The sequence below is a fragment of the Belonocnema kinseyi genome, chromosome 5 (assembly GCF_010883055.1).
Source record: "Belonocnema kinseyi isolate 2016_QV_RU_SX_M_011 chromosome 5, B_treatae_v1, whole genome shotgun sequence".
In the NCBI taxonomy this organism is placed as follows: Eukaryota; Metazoa; Arthropoda; class Insecta; order Hymenoptera; family Cynipidae; genus Belonocnema; species Belonocnema kinseyi.
In genome coordinates this window covers 117,673,280-117,686,883 of record NC_046661.1, presented here as the reverse complement: position 1 = coordinate 117,686,883, position 13,604 = coordinate 117,673,280, and the positions used below count along the sequence as shown (strand labels likewise).

The 13,604-nt window shown below is 31.3% G+C and overlaps 1 protein-coding gene across 3 annotated transcripts in view; it reads right to left on the bottom strand.

The window, feature by feature from the left end:
• Window positions 1–12,188, bottom strand: part of LOC117172535 (sodium/calcium exchanger 3) — a 404,663-nt gene extending 392,475 nt beyond the window's left edge. For all 3 annotated transcript variants that reach the window (XM_033360570.1, XM_033360571.1, XM_033360572.1), the window contains exon 1: window positions 10,200–12,188. In XM_033360570.1, coding sequence (XP_033216461.1) covers window positions 10,200–11,551 — 1,352 coding nt within the window. In that variant the 5' untranslated portion in view covers window positions 11,552–12,188. The remainder of the gene's footprint in view (window positions 1–10,199) is intronic.
• Between the last annotated feature and the right edge of the window lie 1,416 nt (window positions 12,189–13,604).

Below are 13,604 nucleotides of genomic sequence, written 5' to 3'. Positions count from 1 at the left end.
AAGTGGGGAACCTTACATAACGACTTCGTGAGGTTCTTCGCTTGGGGTGATTGCTAGAGAGATTGATCAGGAACCTGGGTCGGAGCAGTGTTGCGGAACGAATGTGTTATTTACTTCAATAGCACGAGAATTCTGGTTCAATCTGAAAAATCTCTATCCCTTCCACACACTACTCCTTTCCCCTGCCGAGTGAGTCACGCCAACCCCGAAAGGGAAATGGCTTAATGGTGTAATAATAATAATAATAATAATTATTATTATTATTATTATTATTATGATTATGGAGTTTGTCATGTAGCAAAGAAAAATTACTCTACACATTTTCGACAGTAAACAAATGTTTTCTAATAAATTAAAGTAAAGTAAAGTATGTGGTAAAACCCAGTTCTTTATAGCGTTTATACAACTAACTAACGATATCACGAGCTTTAAGAAATACTTTACCTGCTTAAAAAAAATGTTTTCATCTTTGTCTTGCAGTGTATGCTGTAAGTACTTCATTTTAGCCAAAGACTTTTTCAACTTTTTCCATCAAAACTGTTTTTTCATCATTACACATAATGACACGTATTTTGAAACAGTTGATGTAAAAGAATAATCTAAAAATCCACAAAACGAGCGGTATTTATAATATTCCCAAAACAGCCTAGAGCCGACAATTCTTAATAAATTTATTTTTTATACTCTAACTATATTCCAAATAGAATTATGAGAACCAATTTTTTAATAGCATTTTTTGGTACTTAACATTTTTTTAAATATTTTTATAAGAAATTTAAATAAACTCGGAATCAATCAAAATTAGTTTCTAATACATGAAACTAATTTATGAAATTTTTTAACTGCTTGTTATAAAAAAATTTTATGTTCACTAAAACGTCTTTAAATTGATTTAATAACGACGTTTTATAAGCAAAATATGCCTTTACAATCTACATAATAATGTTATAATGTTACCATTAACAAAATTCATGAAAACATTTTATGTATTCATTTTGCCTATCAGATGCTACTACACTTATATCGATTAATCCTGAGTTTATTTCGATTGTATAAGGAAAGATACAAAATAAAGTTTTTAAAGTTGCCGTTTTTCTAACTATATTTGGCAATAGAGACGTGCAATAATAATAATTCATTTTAGTGGTTTAAATAACAAATATCATAATCGATTAAGATTTTTCGGCTATAGGACTCTTTCTAGCGATTGTAACGAGGTTTGTTTCTTAGATAAATTCAATAAATAAGTTTAATTTAAATTATTTTCAATAGGTATTAATGTATTTATACATTTTTCAAATGAAATTCCGAAATTTAAAGATACTTTAAGGGATTCTGAAGGATTTTAAGAGATATACAACATCTCAAGGGAGTATGCAGAATTGTTTAGGATTTCTAGGGATTTCAAGGGTTTTTAAGGTATTTTAAGGAACTTTACACAGATTCAAGTATTTTATTAAATCTCCAAGTCTTCAAGAGATTTCGAATCTCTTTAGGGATTTAAGCGGGGATTTCAAAGAACGTTAATTAGTAAGTTTAATTTGAATTATATTCTACGATTTTTAAGGATTACAAGGGATTTTAAGTTAAATTATCAAAATTAATTTAATTTAAATGGATTTCTGGCGATTTCAGATTTTAAGAAATTTTAAGGTATTTCAAGGAATGTTAAAGGTATTCAAGAATCTTATGGCATCTTTAAGGATTTCAAGAAATTTAAAGCTTACTAGTGATTGAAACGAGTTTCTTAAAAGAGAAATTCAATAGATAAGATGATATTTCAAGAGATTCTAAAAAATTTTAACAGACATAAAAAGTATCACGGAACTTCAAAGATTTCTAGGTATTTTAACGGTTTTTTAGAGAACTTTAATTTATAAGTTTAATTCAACTTATATTCCAGGATTTTAAAATGATTTATAATTTACGGTATCATATAAATTTCATTTAAAAGGATTTCACACATTTAAGGAGATTAGATTAAGATGTTTAGGACGTCGAATTATTATCAGATTTTGGGGAATTTCACAAATTTCAATGGATTTCAACAGATCTCAAGAGATTTCGAAGATTTTCATTAATATCAAAATGATTTTAAAGTTACTAAGGAATTGTAAGAACTTCATAAAGGTTTTCATATGGATTTTAATTCATTAAGAGATTTCAAAGATATCAAGGGGATTTACAGATTTCTCTGTGTGAACATTTTTGTATAATTTATTCGAATGCTGATTATTGTACAATTCTTTCTCAAATGAATTAATTTTTAATTTAATTCTTTTAATATCATAAAAGGGTTTGCAATCTTACGCAATTTTGTAAAATCCTATGCAATCTCTTCATCTTTCAATGAGGCGTACACCAAAAATCCGAGTAATTAACCCCACGGAATATGATTGTTTGTCTCGACTGGAATTAGAAATTTTAAATACTAATTGAGCCTTTGTTATAGAAAAAGCTTAAACAGATTATACATATGCTGACAATTTATGAATAAATTGAATAATAGACACAATTTTATGAACAATGGAATAATTAAACTCGCGTTGAATGGATGGATCTGGCGGCCAGAGGAGTCAATTACATGTTAGCGGTTGCTGATCGCTGATCCGTACACTATGCATAGAGTACACAACTGAAAGAGGAAACCGCATTGGTGTCAAAATGTTCTGCAGTTTACTTGCTAACAAACAAACAAACGAACAAACAAGAGATTCATGCTAGATACGAATTTGAAGGTTTCAATGTGGATAATGATTCAAGATAAAAGACACGTTCAAAGTGATGACTTTCAGTGTTGAATACCAGTTCCAAAAAGTCACATTTTTTTAAGGATTGTTGCCAAAAAGTTCAAAATATTGAAACATCAGATTTTCAATTAAAAATTTTCCAAATCTAGTCAAATTTTTTATTTGTTTACGACCAATGCCGGAGTTTTGAGTAGTTCCAAATTTTACCAATCTTATTTTATCACGCTAAAATGAAAACATTTTGAATATTATTTATTAAAACTATAGGATAAAAGCGTTCGATTTTTCAGATAAGGGAATTACAAGATAGAAGTTTAAAAAACTAAGGTTTCTGAAGTCTAGTCCGATTAAAAGCCCTATTTTTATACTTTCCGGAATATGCATAGTAAATTTAAATATTTAAAATAAATAAATGAAATGAAACTTTTCCAGCAGTTTTTTCACATTCAGACTTGTAAAGGGTCTTATGGGATTTCATTAGAACTTTTTTTTAACTTGCTAGCTTTCGGAGTTACAAAATTTAAAGTTAATTAAAGAGTATTTGAAACTGAGACATTTTTCAGTTATCGCCTTAGAAACTTGCAAATTCCAAGTTAATTGTTCAATATTGTTCACTCCAAAATTAGAACGCTTCATAAATTTGAAATTAAAAATAATAAATTCAAGTTAACAAAAAAGAATAATCGAAAATTAGGAAAGTTATATAAATTTTGATTTACTTTCATTATTACAGAGTATAGATTATAATATTGTCTAAATTCGCAATGCGATGAGAAAAAAATAAGTTTTAAATATTACCAAGCTATAATATAAAAAACTTTTAATAGTTGAAATACTTAAAAAATTAAAACATTTCAAATAAGATCATAAAACTGTTCTCTTTATAAGTAAACCTAAAAATTAAAGAAAATGCTGTTGACTTTACATGATATAAAACCATTTTTAAATTTACCATTAATATACACATAATTTAAAATATTCAAATTTTCAAATTCCGAGCAAAAGACTTGAAAAATAAAAATGGCGAACTTCAAACATTAAAAATTCCACAATTATTTTTAAAACGTAAAAGTTAAGAAATTTTTAGCATCAAGTTATGAATACAACTATGAATAGTTCAAAATTAAAAGATATTAATTTCATGGCGTAACTAAAACAATTGAAATGAACGGAATTAATCACATTCAAACTTCAATCTTTACAATCGAAAACTTTATTAGGCATAAATTATTGAAAAGTTCAAAGAAGAACGATTGGAACTTTATGAAACTAAAAAATCTGTCCGATGGGCGAGCACATTCTCGTCCCGCGATGCGCGCGCGCGACTCGTAATTTTGAGCGCGGCTGGAGAGCGCGTCTGTTGGTTCTTGCGCTCGGGCTTTATATTTCCCCCACATTTGTACGTAAACCCTTTTATAATTAAAGGTCAAAGACTCGAGAACTGCAATTTGTTGCTTGTGAATTCTCTTTTGTTAAAGCTCCCTCGGCCTTAACAAACACATTTTCATCACGTATCTCGTTCTTCGCACTCGACTTTTTCCAGAATATGAACTTTTCTACATTATTTTCAAATATATTATATCAAATGTATACTATAATTATCGATGTACCTTGGTCTGGGGCTGCTTATTCAGATCTTGAAAAATGAAGAACAGATTTAATTTCTAATTATTACATTTATATTTGTTTCTTATTTTCCAATAAATTTTATTCTTACCTACACTGAATCTTGATTTTCTTTTACTTCCTCTTATTTCTGATGTGTTTATAACATATAATTCTGGTTTTTTTATGACAGATTTCCCTTTTGACACTCACCAAAACGTTGGTAAATATTATGAATGTTCTTTAATTTCATTTGATAATAATAAAAATTAAAAATGCGAAAGAAATAAAAACTACGCATCCTATCAAAGAATGCTTGATGGCAAATTTGGATGCCTTTTCACTCCTTTGTGGATGATCAGCTTTTGTCGATTCATTTTTTTATAGTTTGTGTCGTTTGTTCAAAAATGTAATTATTTTTCATTTTTAATGTATTTTACGAGTAAAACATAAACTACAAATTCTCTCAAAAAATGATTAAGAAAAAATTTGTTGCTGTTTTTTGGATGAACAAATTTGTAGATCTATTTGAGTACACAATTCTTTCCATTCATCTTTTGACATATCTTGCACAATTTGACCCCAAACTGGATTTTTTAATTATTTTTTGTGCATTGTAACTGTAGATTTTCGATTTTTCAGAAAAATTCAAAAATTTGTTAAGATCACCTTATAGGGTGTTCAAGATTCAATGTTTTTTTTCTTCTGAGTTTTTTTTATATCGTGCGTTGTTTGGCTTAAAATGTTCATTTTCGTTTGTTTTTTGGAATTTCGTAAATGCTATAATTATGGTAATTTGAGTTTTATGGATAAAGTCATTTAAATAAATGTTTCGCCTTTTTAAATACCAAGAAAAGGTTAATAAGTAAATTTTAAATGATAAAAAAAAGCCGTCGAAACACTCTTTAAGTGTCCGAAATTGAAGTTAGTCAGCCATTCTTGATAAAAAGTCAAAAAGTTAGAGCATTTTCATAATTTTTAGGACCACTTTTTCCTAAGATTTAAAAATTCTATGTACGTATATTAAGTAGTACTCAAACAGTCGAACAAAGTATCTTAATGAGTTTCTTTGCTAAAAAAATTACTGGAGTTGCTTTATGGAATGGAAGCTTCTAATGTGTCCCCTAAGGATTTACAAATTTCGTGCACCCTCCTTCGCTATTCCTTTACACACCCCCCACACCCTTTCTTGGTGGTGGGAGGGAGACCCACAGTTTAAGGTGGATTCCAAACCAACATGAGCAACAGCTTTAATAACTTATAGAAAACCTTTTTCTCTAGAGGTGTCGGTCCCACGACTCTCCGGAGCCTTGCTAGGCTAGTGTTCACCGCATGGGCCACCGATGCTCTTCCTGAGTGCGAGGCGGGAATCGAACATACAAGCCGACGGAGTGGGTTGCATTTGGAACACTCTACAAAATTATCGTAACTTTTTGAATTTTCTTGGAAAATCTAATTTTCAAATTTTGCTTGCACGTAAAATAATGAAAAATAAAAAATTCCATTTCGCGGTCAAACTATGCAAGATACGTCAAAAAATGAATGCACAAAAGTTGTTCACACAAAAAAGAGCTACACATTTGTTATTATTCATGTGTCGACATGATGCGTAGTGTTTGTTTTATTTGTAAAAACAGCATTAAAAATGAACAAATTAATTTTTTGGACAATCAACACAAGCTACGAAAAAAATGAATAGACAAAAATTACACGCCCTGAAAAGAGTGAAACCTTATACCAATTTGACATCAATAATTTTTTTAAGCGTAGCATGGTAATTGCTTTAATTGTCAAAAACAAACATTCAAAATAAAAAAAATTAAATTTGTTTAAACAACGACACGTGTTACGAACAAAATTAATTGACACAAGTTATTCACCCAAAAGAGTATACAAAATTGTTATTAATGATTTTTATATAGGAAGAGTGGATTTTCTTTTAATCGTAAAAAATTAGATAAAAAATAAAAAAATTTGACGTTTGGAGACACGACACAAGAGACGAAAAATAATGAAAAGACAAAAGTTGTTTAACCAAGAAATATCTACAAATTTGTTATAAACTCTTGTTATAAAAATGTATGAAAAATAAAAAATTAACTTTTCGGATAAAAGAAACTACAATAACATTTAATTTAACTAAATTTTTCGTCTAAATTACATCGAAAAATTTTCGGAGAACCACATCAAGCTTGGATGTGAAACAAATATTGAAAAGTAATCATGAAAAATAAAATTTGTACATTATTTTGCAATGTCTGAATTAGCAGTCCCAGACCGAGGTGCAGAAATAAATGTAATATACATTTTTTCATAATGATCATAGTGATTAATCATAATGTAGAAAGTTGGCCTTTTGGACAAAATCGGGTACTAAGCACAAGATAAGTGATGATGCGCTAGACAAACATATTATCGAGCGCGAAACTTGCGAGCCGCGCAATTAACGCGCGATGACAATGCCCCCCCCCCCCCCCCCCCTGTAGCGGGCAGATTTGTCATGCTTGATTCAACTCTCAGTGCATCAAACTTAAACCTAAACTACACTGAAACTATAACAATATATTCAAAATAGCTTTGCTGATTAAAGCAAGTTGTAATAAAATGTTTAAGAAATATATTAGACATCTAATAGAAGTATTCATTATCCATATGGAAAAATGTTATTTTATTGGACAGTAGTTTATGAGGAGAAAAAATTGTCCTTTAAATTAAGATATAACGAGAAGGAAATTAAAAAATTAAAACGATTTAGAAAAAATTGTACTAAAAACATTTAAGTCAAAAACAAACTTGACAAGTAGGATTTTTATTTGTGAAAATAATAATATTAAAGATCTTTATTAATGCAATTTCAAATATTTACAAGGTTATAATTAGCAAGATATAAACTGCATCGAATTGCGAGATACATTGGTAACTGATTTTTCACTCTTCTAGTAGCAATAAAAAAATATTTTTGTACTACAATTTCGATAGTTTTTTTGCTAGCCGTTTTCATCGGTCGTAAACATTTTTTTAAATAAATATTTTCAATTCGCAACGACAGGACCAACGTGCACGTCATGAAGAATACATTGTGACTCTTTAGCAAATAGTCTCGTAACCAAGTTGAGTGCGGGTGCTCTCGCCTGATACACAAGGGACCGCTGGTTAGTCTCGACATATGCACTTTTTATTACGTTTTCTTGTAATCAACCTTGACCGCGCATATATAAATGAACTCCCGTGAATTTAATTAGCACATTTTCAATTCATCCTAATACCCTCATTATCTTTTTTATTGGAATTATCATTCAGAAAAATCGGCACGGTTATATCGGAGCACTTAAAACTAATTTTATTATATAAAAAATTAAAGTTTACTTTATAATCTCAAGTTAGTTAAAGAAAAATATTTAATCTTTCTTTATAGTCCCCCAAAATATATAAAAAGCTTCTTTTTATTAAAAATTGTACATATAATTTTAATTTTCTTTCAGTCAGGTATGTACTCAAAGAAAAAATTGTTTCGGCTAATGCAAAGGACGTGAAAACCCTATCGAAATTGAAGTATACAAAACACATCATATATTCTCCAGGATGACTTATCGCTTATTTTCAAAAAATAAAAATCCCAATTTTCAACGTATGAAGTTTGTAAATTTTAATTTAAAAAAAGTTTAATTTGGACACAATTTTCAATCCAAAAAATAATTACTATTGTAAAAACCTTAAAGTACGTCTCGATTTTTGTACACTCAACTCCCGGTTTTTGTCTTCCCGCTGAGCGTCCCTTGGTAGCTTACACGCTAGTATAGTAAGTAACGTATCAGAAGTTTACAACGAGCCTCTCGGGGCATATACTGTTCCAAGGTTTGAGGTCACACATGTGTTCTGAGAGTTGAAATAGAAAAACGCAGCCGAATCTGGACCGACCAAACCCGAGGCCGGCCCAGAATCGATAGATGAGTTTAATTTTAATTTTCATTGTAATCTGTATTTTTTTTCTAGCATATATTGTAGTCGCAGTTAAGTGATAAACACATACACATTAAGCGCATCGTTTAATACCATATTCTATCAAATTAAACTTTAAATATCAAAATTTATTTTGTAAAACCGATATTAGAATTGAAATGTGCATTTTGACAATAAAAATGCCATTGCCATCCGGTTGCTAAAAACTAGTTTCGGAGTGAAAAATAATTATTACTTACTAGTTTACTAAATTATTACTTTGATCGTTATTTATAATATCTTCATCGAACTCCTAACCTTAAATCTACTTCACATCTTTCATGTATGAATTTAATTATAATTTCTTATCTTCTAAAATTCTACCTTTGAATTAAAATTTTTTTAATGTGATTCAATCAATTTCTTTCAGAAAATGTTACATTCTTAATTCATATGTGATCCAAAAGTGCGTTGGAATTTTTTAATTAAATTTGAATGCATAGCGATCGGAAATTTGTATAAATCCAAAAAAATGCGTTTTTTGAACATAATAATGGTAGGTTTTACAAAATGACATGAATGAACACGAATTTCCTATAAAAAAGACATTTTTGTACATTTTATTCAGAATCGTCAATATTCGTTGAATCGTGTTGAAACTCGACATTTCTCTTTACAATTAGCCATATAATACAAATAAAAACTTATATTTTAAATTTCACTCTATAAGTCTGTTTTGTAGGATCCAAAATAAACCCCAAAGTGGAAAATTTGGTGTTGCGAGTTTTTGGCCTTAATTATGATTTTTTAAGGTTTTTTCATACCAATTGTTCATAATCCATAATATAAAATGCAAAATCATAATTTTTTAAACAATTTAGTATTGGTTTTAATCAATTTTATTTTAATTATGCTACAAAGTGGCAGTGTTTTCTATTGTTTTCCACTTTTCAATTATTGTAAGGTGATAATTGATTTAATCGAACAAACATAATTGTTTAAACAAATTATTATTGTTTATAACTATCCTCTATACTGATTCTAGATACTGACGGTTCTTTTTCTGACATTTTCAACTTTTTGTTCACATAGTACTTAGAGTGAAGTAATCACAAAAGCAATTTAGGAAACATAATCGTTTCAAGAAACTAATATTAGCAAAAAAGTAAAGAAATACAATACTATGTATTTGAAAACTGTTTCTTGTTGTTGTTATTTTATTATTTGTTTATAATTAAAAAGTCAAAGCAAATCTGTAAATTAAAAAAAATCGCAACTATGTAGCATTACCATAAAAAAGATAGTTATCAATAATAATAAATTGTTTAAATAATTGCGTTTGTTAAATTGCATGAATTATTACCTCACTAAGTGAAAAATGATAATGAAGTTGAAATTTTCAGAAAAAAAATCGCCACTGAAACATTGATAATAAGTTGAACAATTCTGAAAACCCCCCAAATTTTAAACTCTATGCCCAGGAAAATGGCTATAACAATAATAAATTATTTAAACAATCAATGTTAAAAATATAATAATCAGTACAAAGTAGTATTTCAAAGCATCAGTTTTTATTCGTAATCTATAATTAATTATAACGAGAAATATTGAGTTTAAATTCGATTTTCCTAATATTGACGATTATACATAAAACTCAAAAAGTGTTGTTTTTTTCTTATGTGAAATCCGTGTGAAAGTTCATAGGGTTTGTGGAACCTCAAAATATATAAATATTTTTTAATGCATTTATTTTATTGTAAATTTGAACTTTCTGGGCGATAAGCATAAAATTACAAGAAATTATAGATTTTCATTTTTTCCACCCAGCTGCCTTTCTTTTTATATCACATACTTATTTTTATTACGAGCAACGACAAACTTCATAAAAACCATCACATTCCTCACCTGACATAAAAATGTTCATCCTCTTCAAAGACATCATCATCAATAACCGACAACTTGATGGTCTTCTTCGTCTCTCCAGGTTCAAAGTTCAATGTCCCCTTAGCAGGTACATAATCAGACCCAGCCTCAGCAGACCCATCCTCAGTGTAATAATCCACAGAACAAGCATGATTAATATCTCCCCCAATCCTGCTGACTCCAACCTCAAAGGTCCCCACATTCTCCATAACCGTATAATGCCCGGGTTCAAAATAAACCCTCTGAGCATTCACATTATTAATATCAACACTCTCAGCCTCAGCCCTCTGCAATTCCGCTTTCACCTCACTCAAATCACTCTGGGCCCTTTCGCTAATCTTCCTACTCAAACTCCCAGCACCAACCATTTTCCTTGTAGCTTGAACCCTATAAAAGGCCCTGCTTTTAGGCCCCTTCCCCAAAACCTCTTCATGAGCCATCACTTCCAGTTGCTCCAGACTCAATTGTGGATTCTTTTTCCTCAACTCTCTCAGCGTATGAATATAATCCTTTCTAGTCTGCTCAAATTCCTTAGCCTCCTGAGTATCAACATCAGCAAATCTATCCACAAGCCCCTGTACTCCATCATGCTGGGCTTTTATTTCCAACTCTACTCCTCCATCAGAGTCTCCACCCTCCACTTCCACAATCACACCCCTCTTGTTCATCCTGTAATCTTTGTGCAGATACTTGTAAATTAGCATCCTCCGATCAGCAACATAAGCAGTCAGGACAGTAGCCGGGAAGAATAAAAAGGTCAAAATCCCCTCCCAGACCTCCAGAATACCTGGGCTAAAAACTGCTAGGATCATGTAAAGCCAAACGTAGGCGAAGATGCTCCAGGTGGCTGTTACAAAAAATACTCGAAGATGCTTGATCTTTCTGCTCTCGTTGGAGGGAATCACAAAGACGCAGATGGCTATTATGACGAAAAGATTGTAGGCTGCCGAACCTACTATGGTTCCCGGACCTAATTCACCAGCCTGAAAATTTTTGGCATAGATCTCTATGATCGAGAGGAGGATCTCTGGGGCGCTGCTCCCTAGCGCCATCAGGGTGAGATTCGCTACCGTCTCGTTCCACACCCTCACGACAATTATCTGAGGTTCTCGACCTTGTCTCCGGACGACCAATTCTTTTTCCTGTGAGGTTATTACCTCGATAGCTGCCATGAACCTGTCACTCACTATCGAGACTCCGATGAAAAGATACATCAAAATTAAAAAGTAAACCGTACCCCGGAGGACTAAGTCCACCATGCTTAGATTATCCGTGGGGTTCCATAACGGAACCACCAAACCCGCCTCGCACGAGACTGAATAATTCCCCTGCATTTTCAATTTTTTGATAAACTGATCATCTGACCATCTTCACTGTAACATACTCTGCTTGGGATATCGGGTTATTGCTTTCAGATGATTATTTTGTAATTATCAATAGATCATGCCTAAGCTTCTGTTGTTTTCATTAATTGTGTCTTTGACAACAAGAATTTAGTGCTCTCTTTCAGTTATGATTTTAAGTTATCTATAAATATGACCTTATCTACTTGGCGTCATATCTACTCATGTAATCAGGTATAAGACTTAAGACTCGGAACTGGTATCAATCATAATTCTCACTAATTTTGATTGCCCAATAAGCCAATATGGCAAAAGAGGTCGTTTGTTTACACACAAATCTCGCAACACTGAATCATACTTGTCACACTATAACAGCCACTTTCACCCTCTCAAACATAATCCTTCTCCGGCAGTTTGCAGTATCTGCACTTTTTGAAATTTTCTTTCGATTTAATTAAAAATATTTAGAATTCACGTTTTTATGAGGATGAAGCGTTGGATCGCCCTATTGGAGGAATTTGAATGGGGATAAAGTAATGTAGAGGAAATGGGCTACCGAGGAAATGCGCGAATTCTACTAGCATTAAATGCTCCCATCACGATGAAGTGGAACGCATAGAACGATACGGTTAAAACCGCGTTCGAGCGAACACTGAGCGGCTTGAGCTAGGCTGTTACGGGAATCCCCCCTTTTCCGTTTCTTGCCATCCCTTTTTCCTACAAGAGCCTCTCCCTTGTATAAGCGATCTCTGTCTAACCGTCCCCTGCCAACCCACTAACCACCCTTAGCGCATGCGCTTCTCGAAGAATGACATACTCAGCCACACCAGAAGGGGATGCTGTTCCTTTACCAAAAATGTTTGTGGGAAATGTACAATAGCAGGGTGGTCCATATTATAAAGGTATTTATTCATTTTCGCCCCACTAGTTCATGGTTTGGTAATGTTGAGGAAAATAAAAATGCATATAAAATTGGAGTGCAATTGAATAATATCACAGTAAAAATCCTAAAGACTCAAAAGTTCTTTAATATCAAAGTGATACAATTTCAAGAATCAACCAAATTTACGATCCCACTTCACGATCATAGCAAATGACAGTTGCCTTATCTTTTCAGAGACCCATACTTATCATTGGAAAAGTTGACAAAAAGATTCAAATGAAAGTTGTCTTCACTAGAATTTTAACACTTTAAGCAATATTAAAAAAAAGTTCTGCTTTAAGTTAATAGACGTGCCTGGTTAAAAAATTTCTTGTTATTTTAATACAAAATTCTAGTACAGCGATAATTCTGAACCACGCACATATGCAACCATCGCAGAACTGGTCGACGAGAGTTGTCTAATAATTTTAACTACAATTAATTGTAAGGTCATATTTAGCATCCAATTTTGGTTGTTTTAAACATAATGCATTTTAGTGTATAAATAAAAAAACAATTGTATTGTCAATAACAATTTCTGTGGGAAAATATCCGAATTGAACGTTTTCAGAGATAAAAATGATTTTTTCTTAAATATTGTTAATCACTTGAATGTCTTAAATATTGGCCTAGTTATTATAACTGACAAAATTGATCAATAATTAATATAGGTATATGATTCCCTTAAACAATTTTACACTTGTAAACTTATATTTATTTTCTTCGATATAGAAAAAAATGTACTGTAACTATACGACAATAAGTTTATAGTGTTATTTAAAAGAGGAAGTGAGTTAAAACCTGTGGACGACCTCATACTTATAATGTATACTGGACCAAATGTAGTAATTATATAACAGAGCATAACAAAAAAAGTTCTAGGTAACACGAATCAGACATTTCTATTTTATTAGTTTCTGGATGACCCTTTCTCCTTGCTGTGCGACCCCTCGAATCCATGAAAACCATTTTCACACTTGAGCCATAATGGCTTTTTTCATCAAGAATAGGTTCTCGGAAGGACATAAAATCTCCCTTGCTGAATTATAGATGGAAAGGAGAAAAAAATAGATGGGCATTTTTTATAGATGCTGAGTGCAATGTATCAAAATAGGACATGTA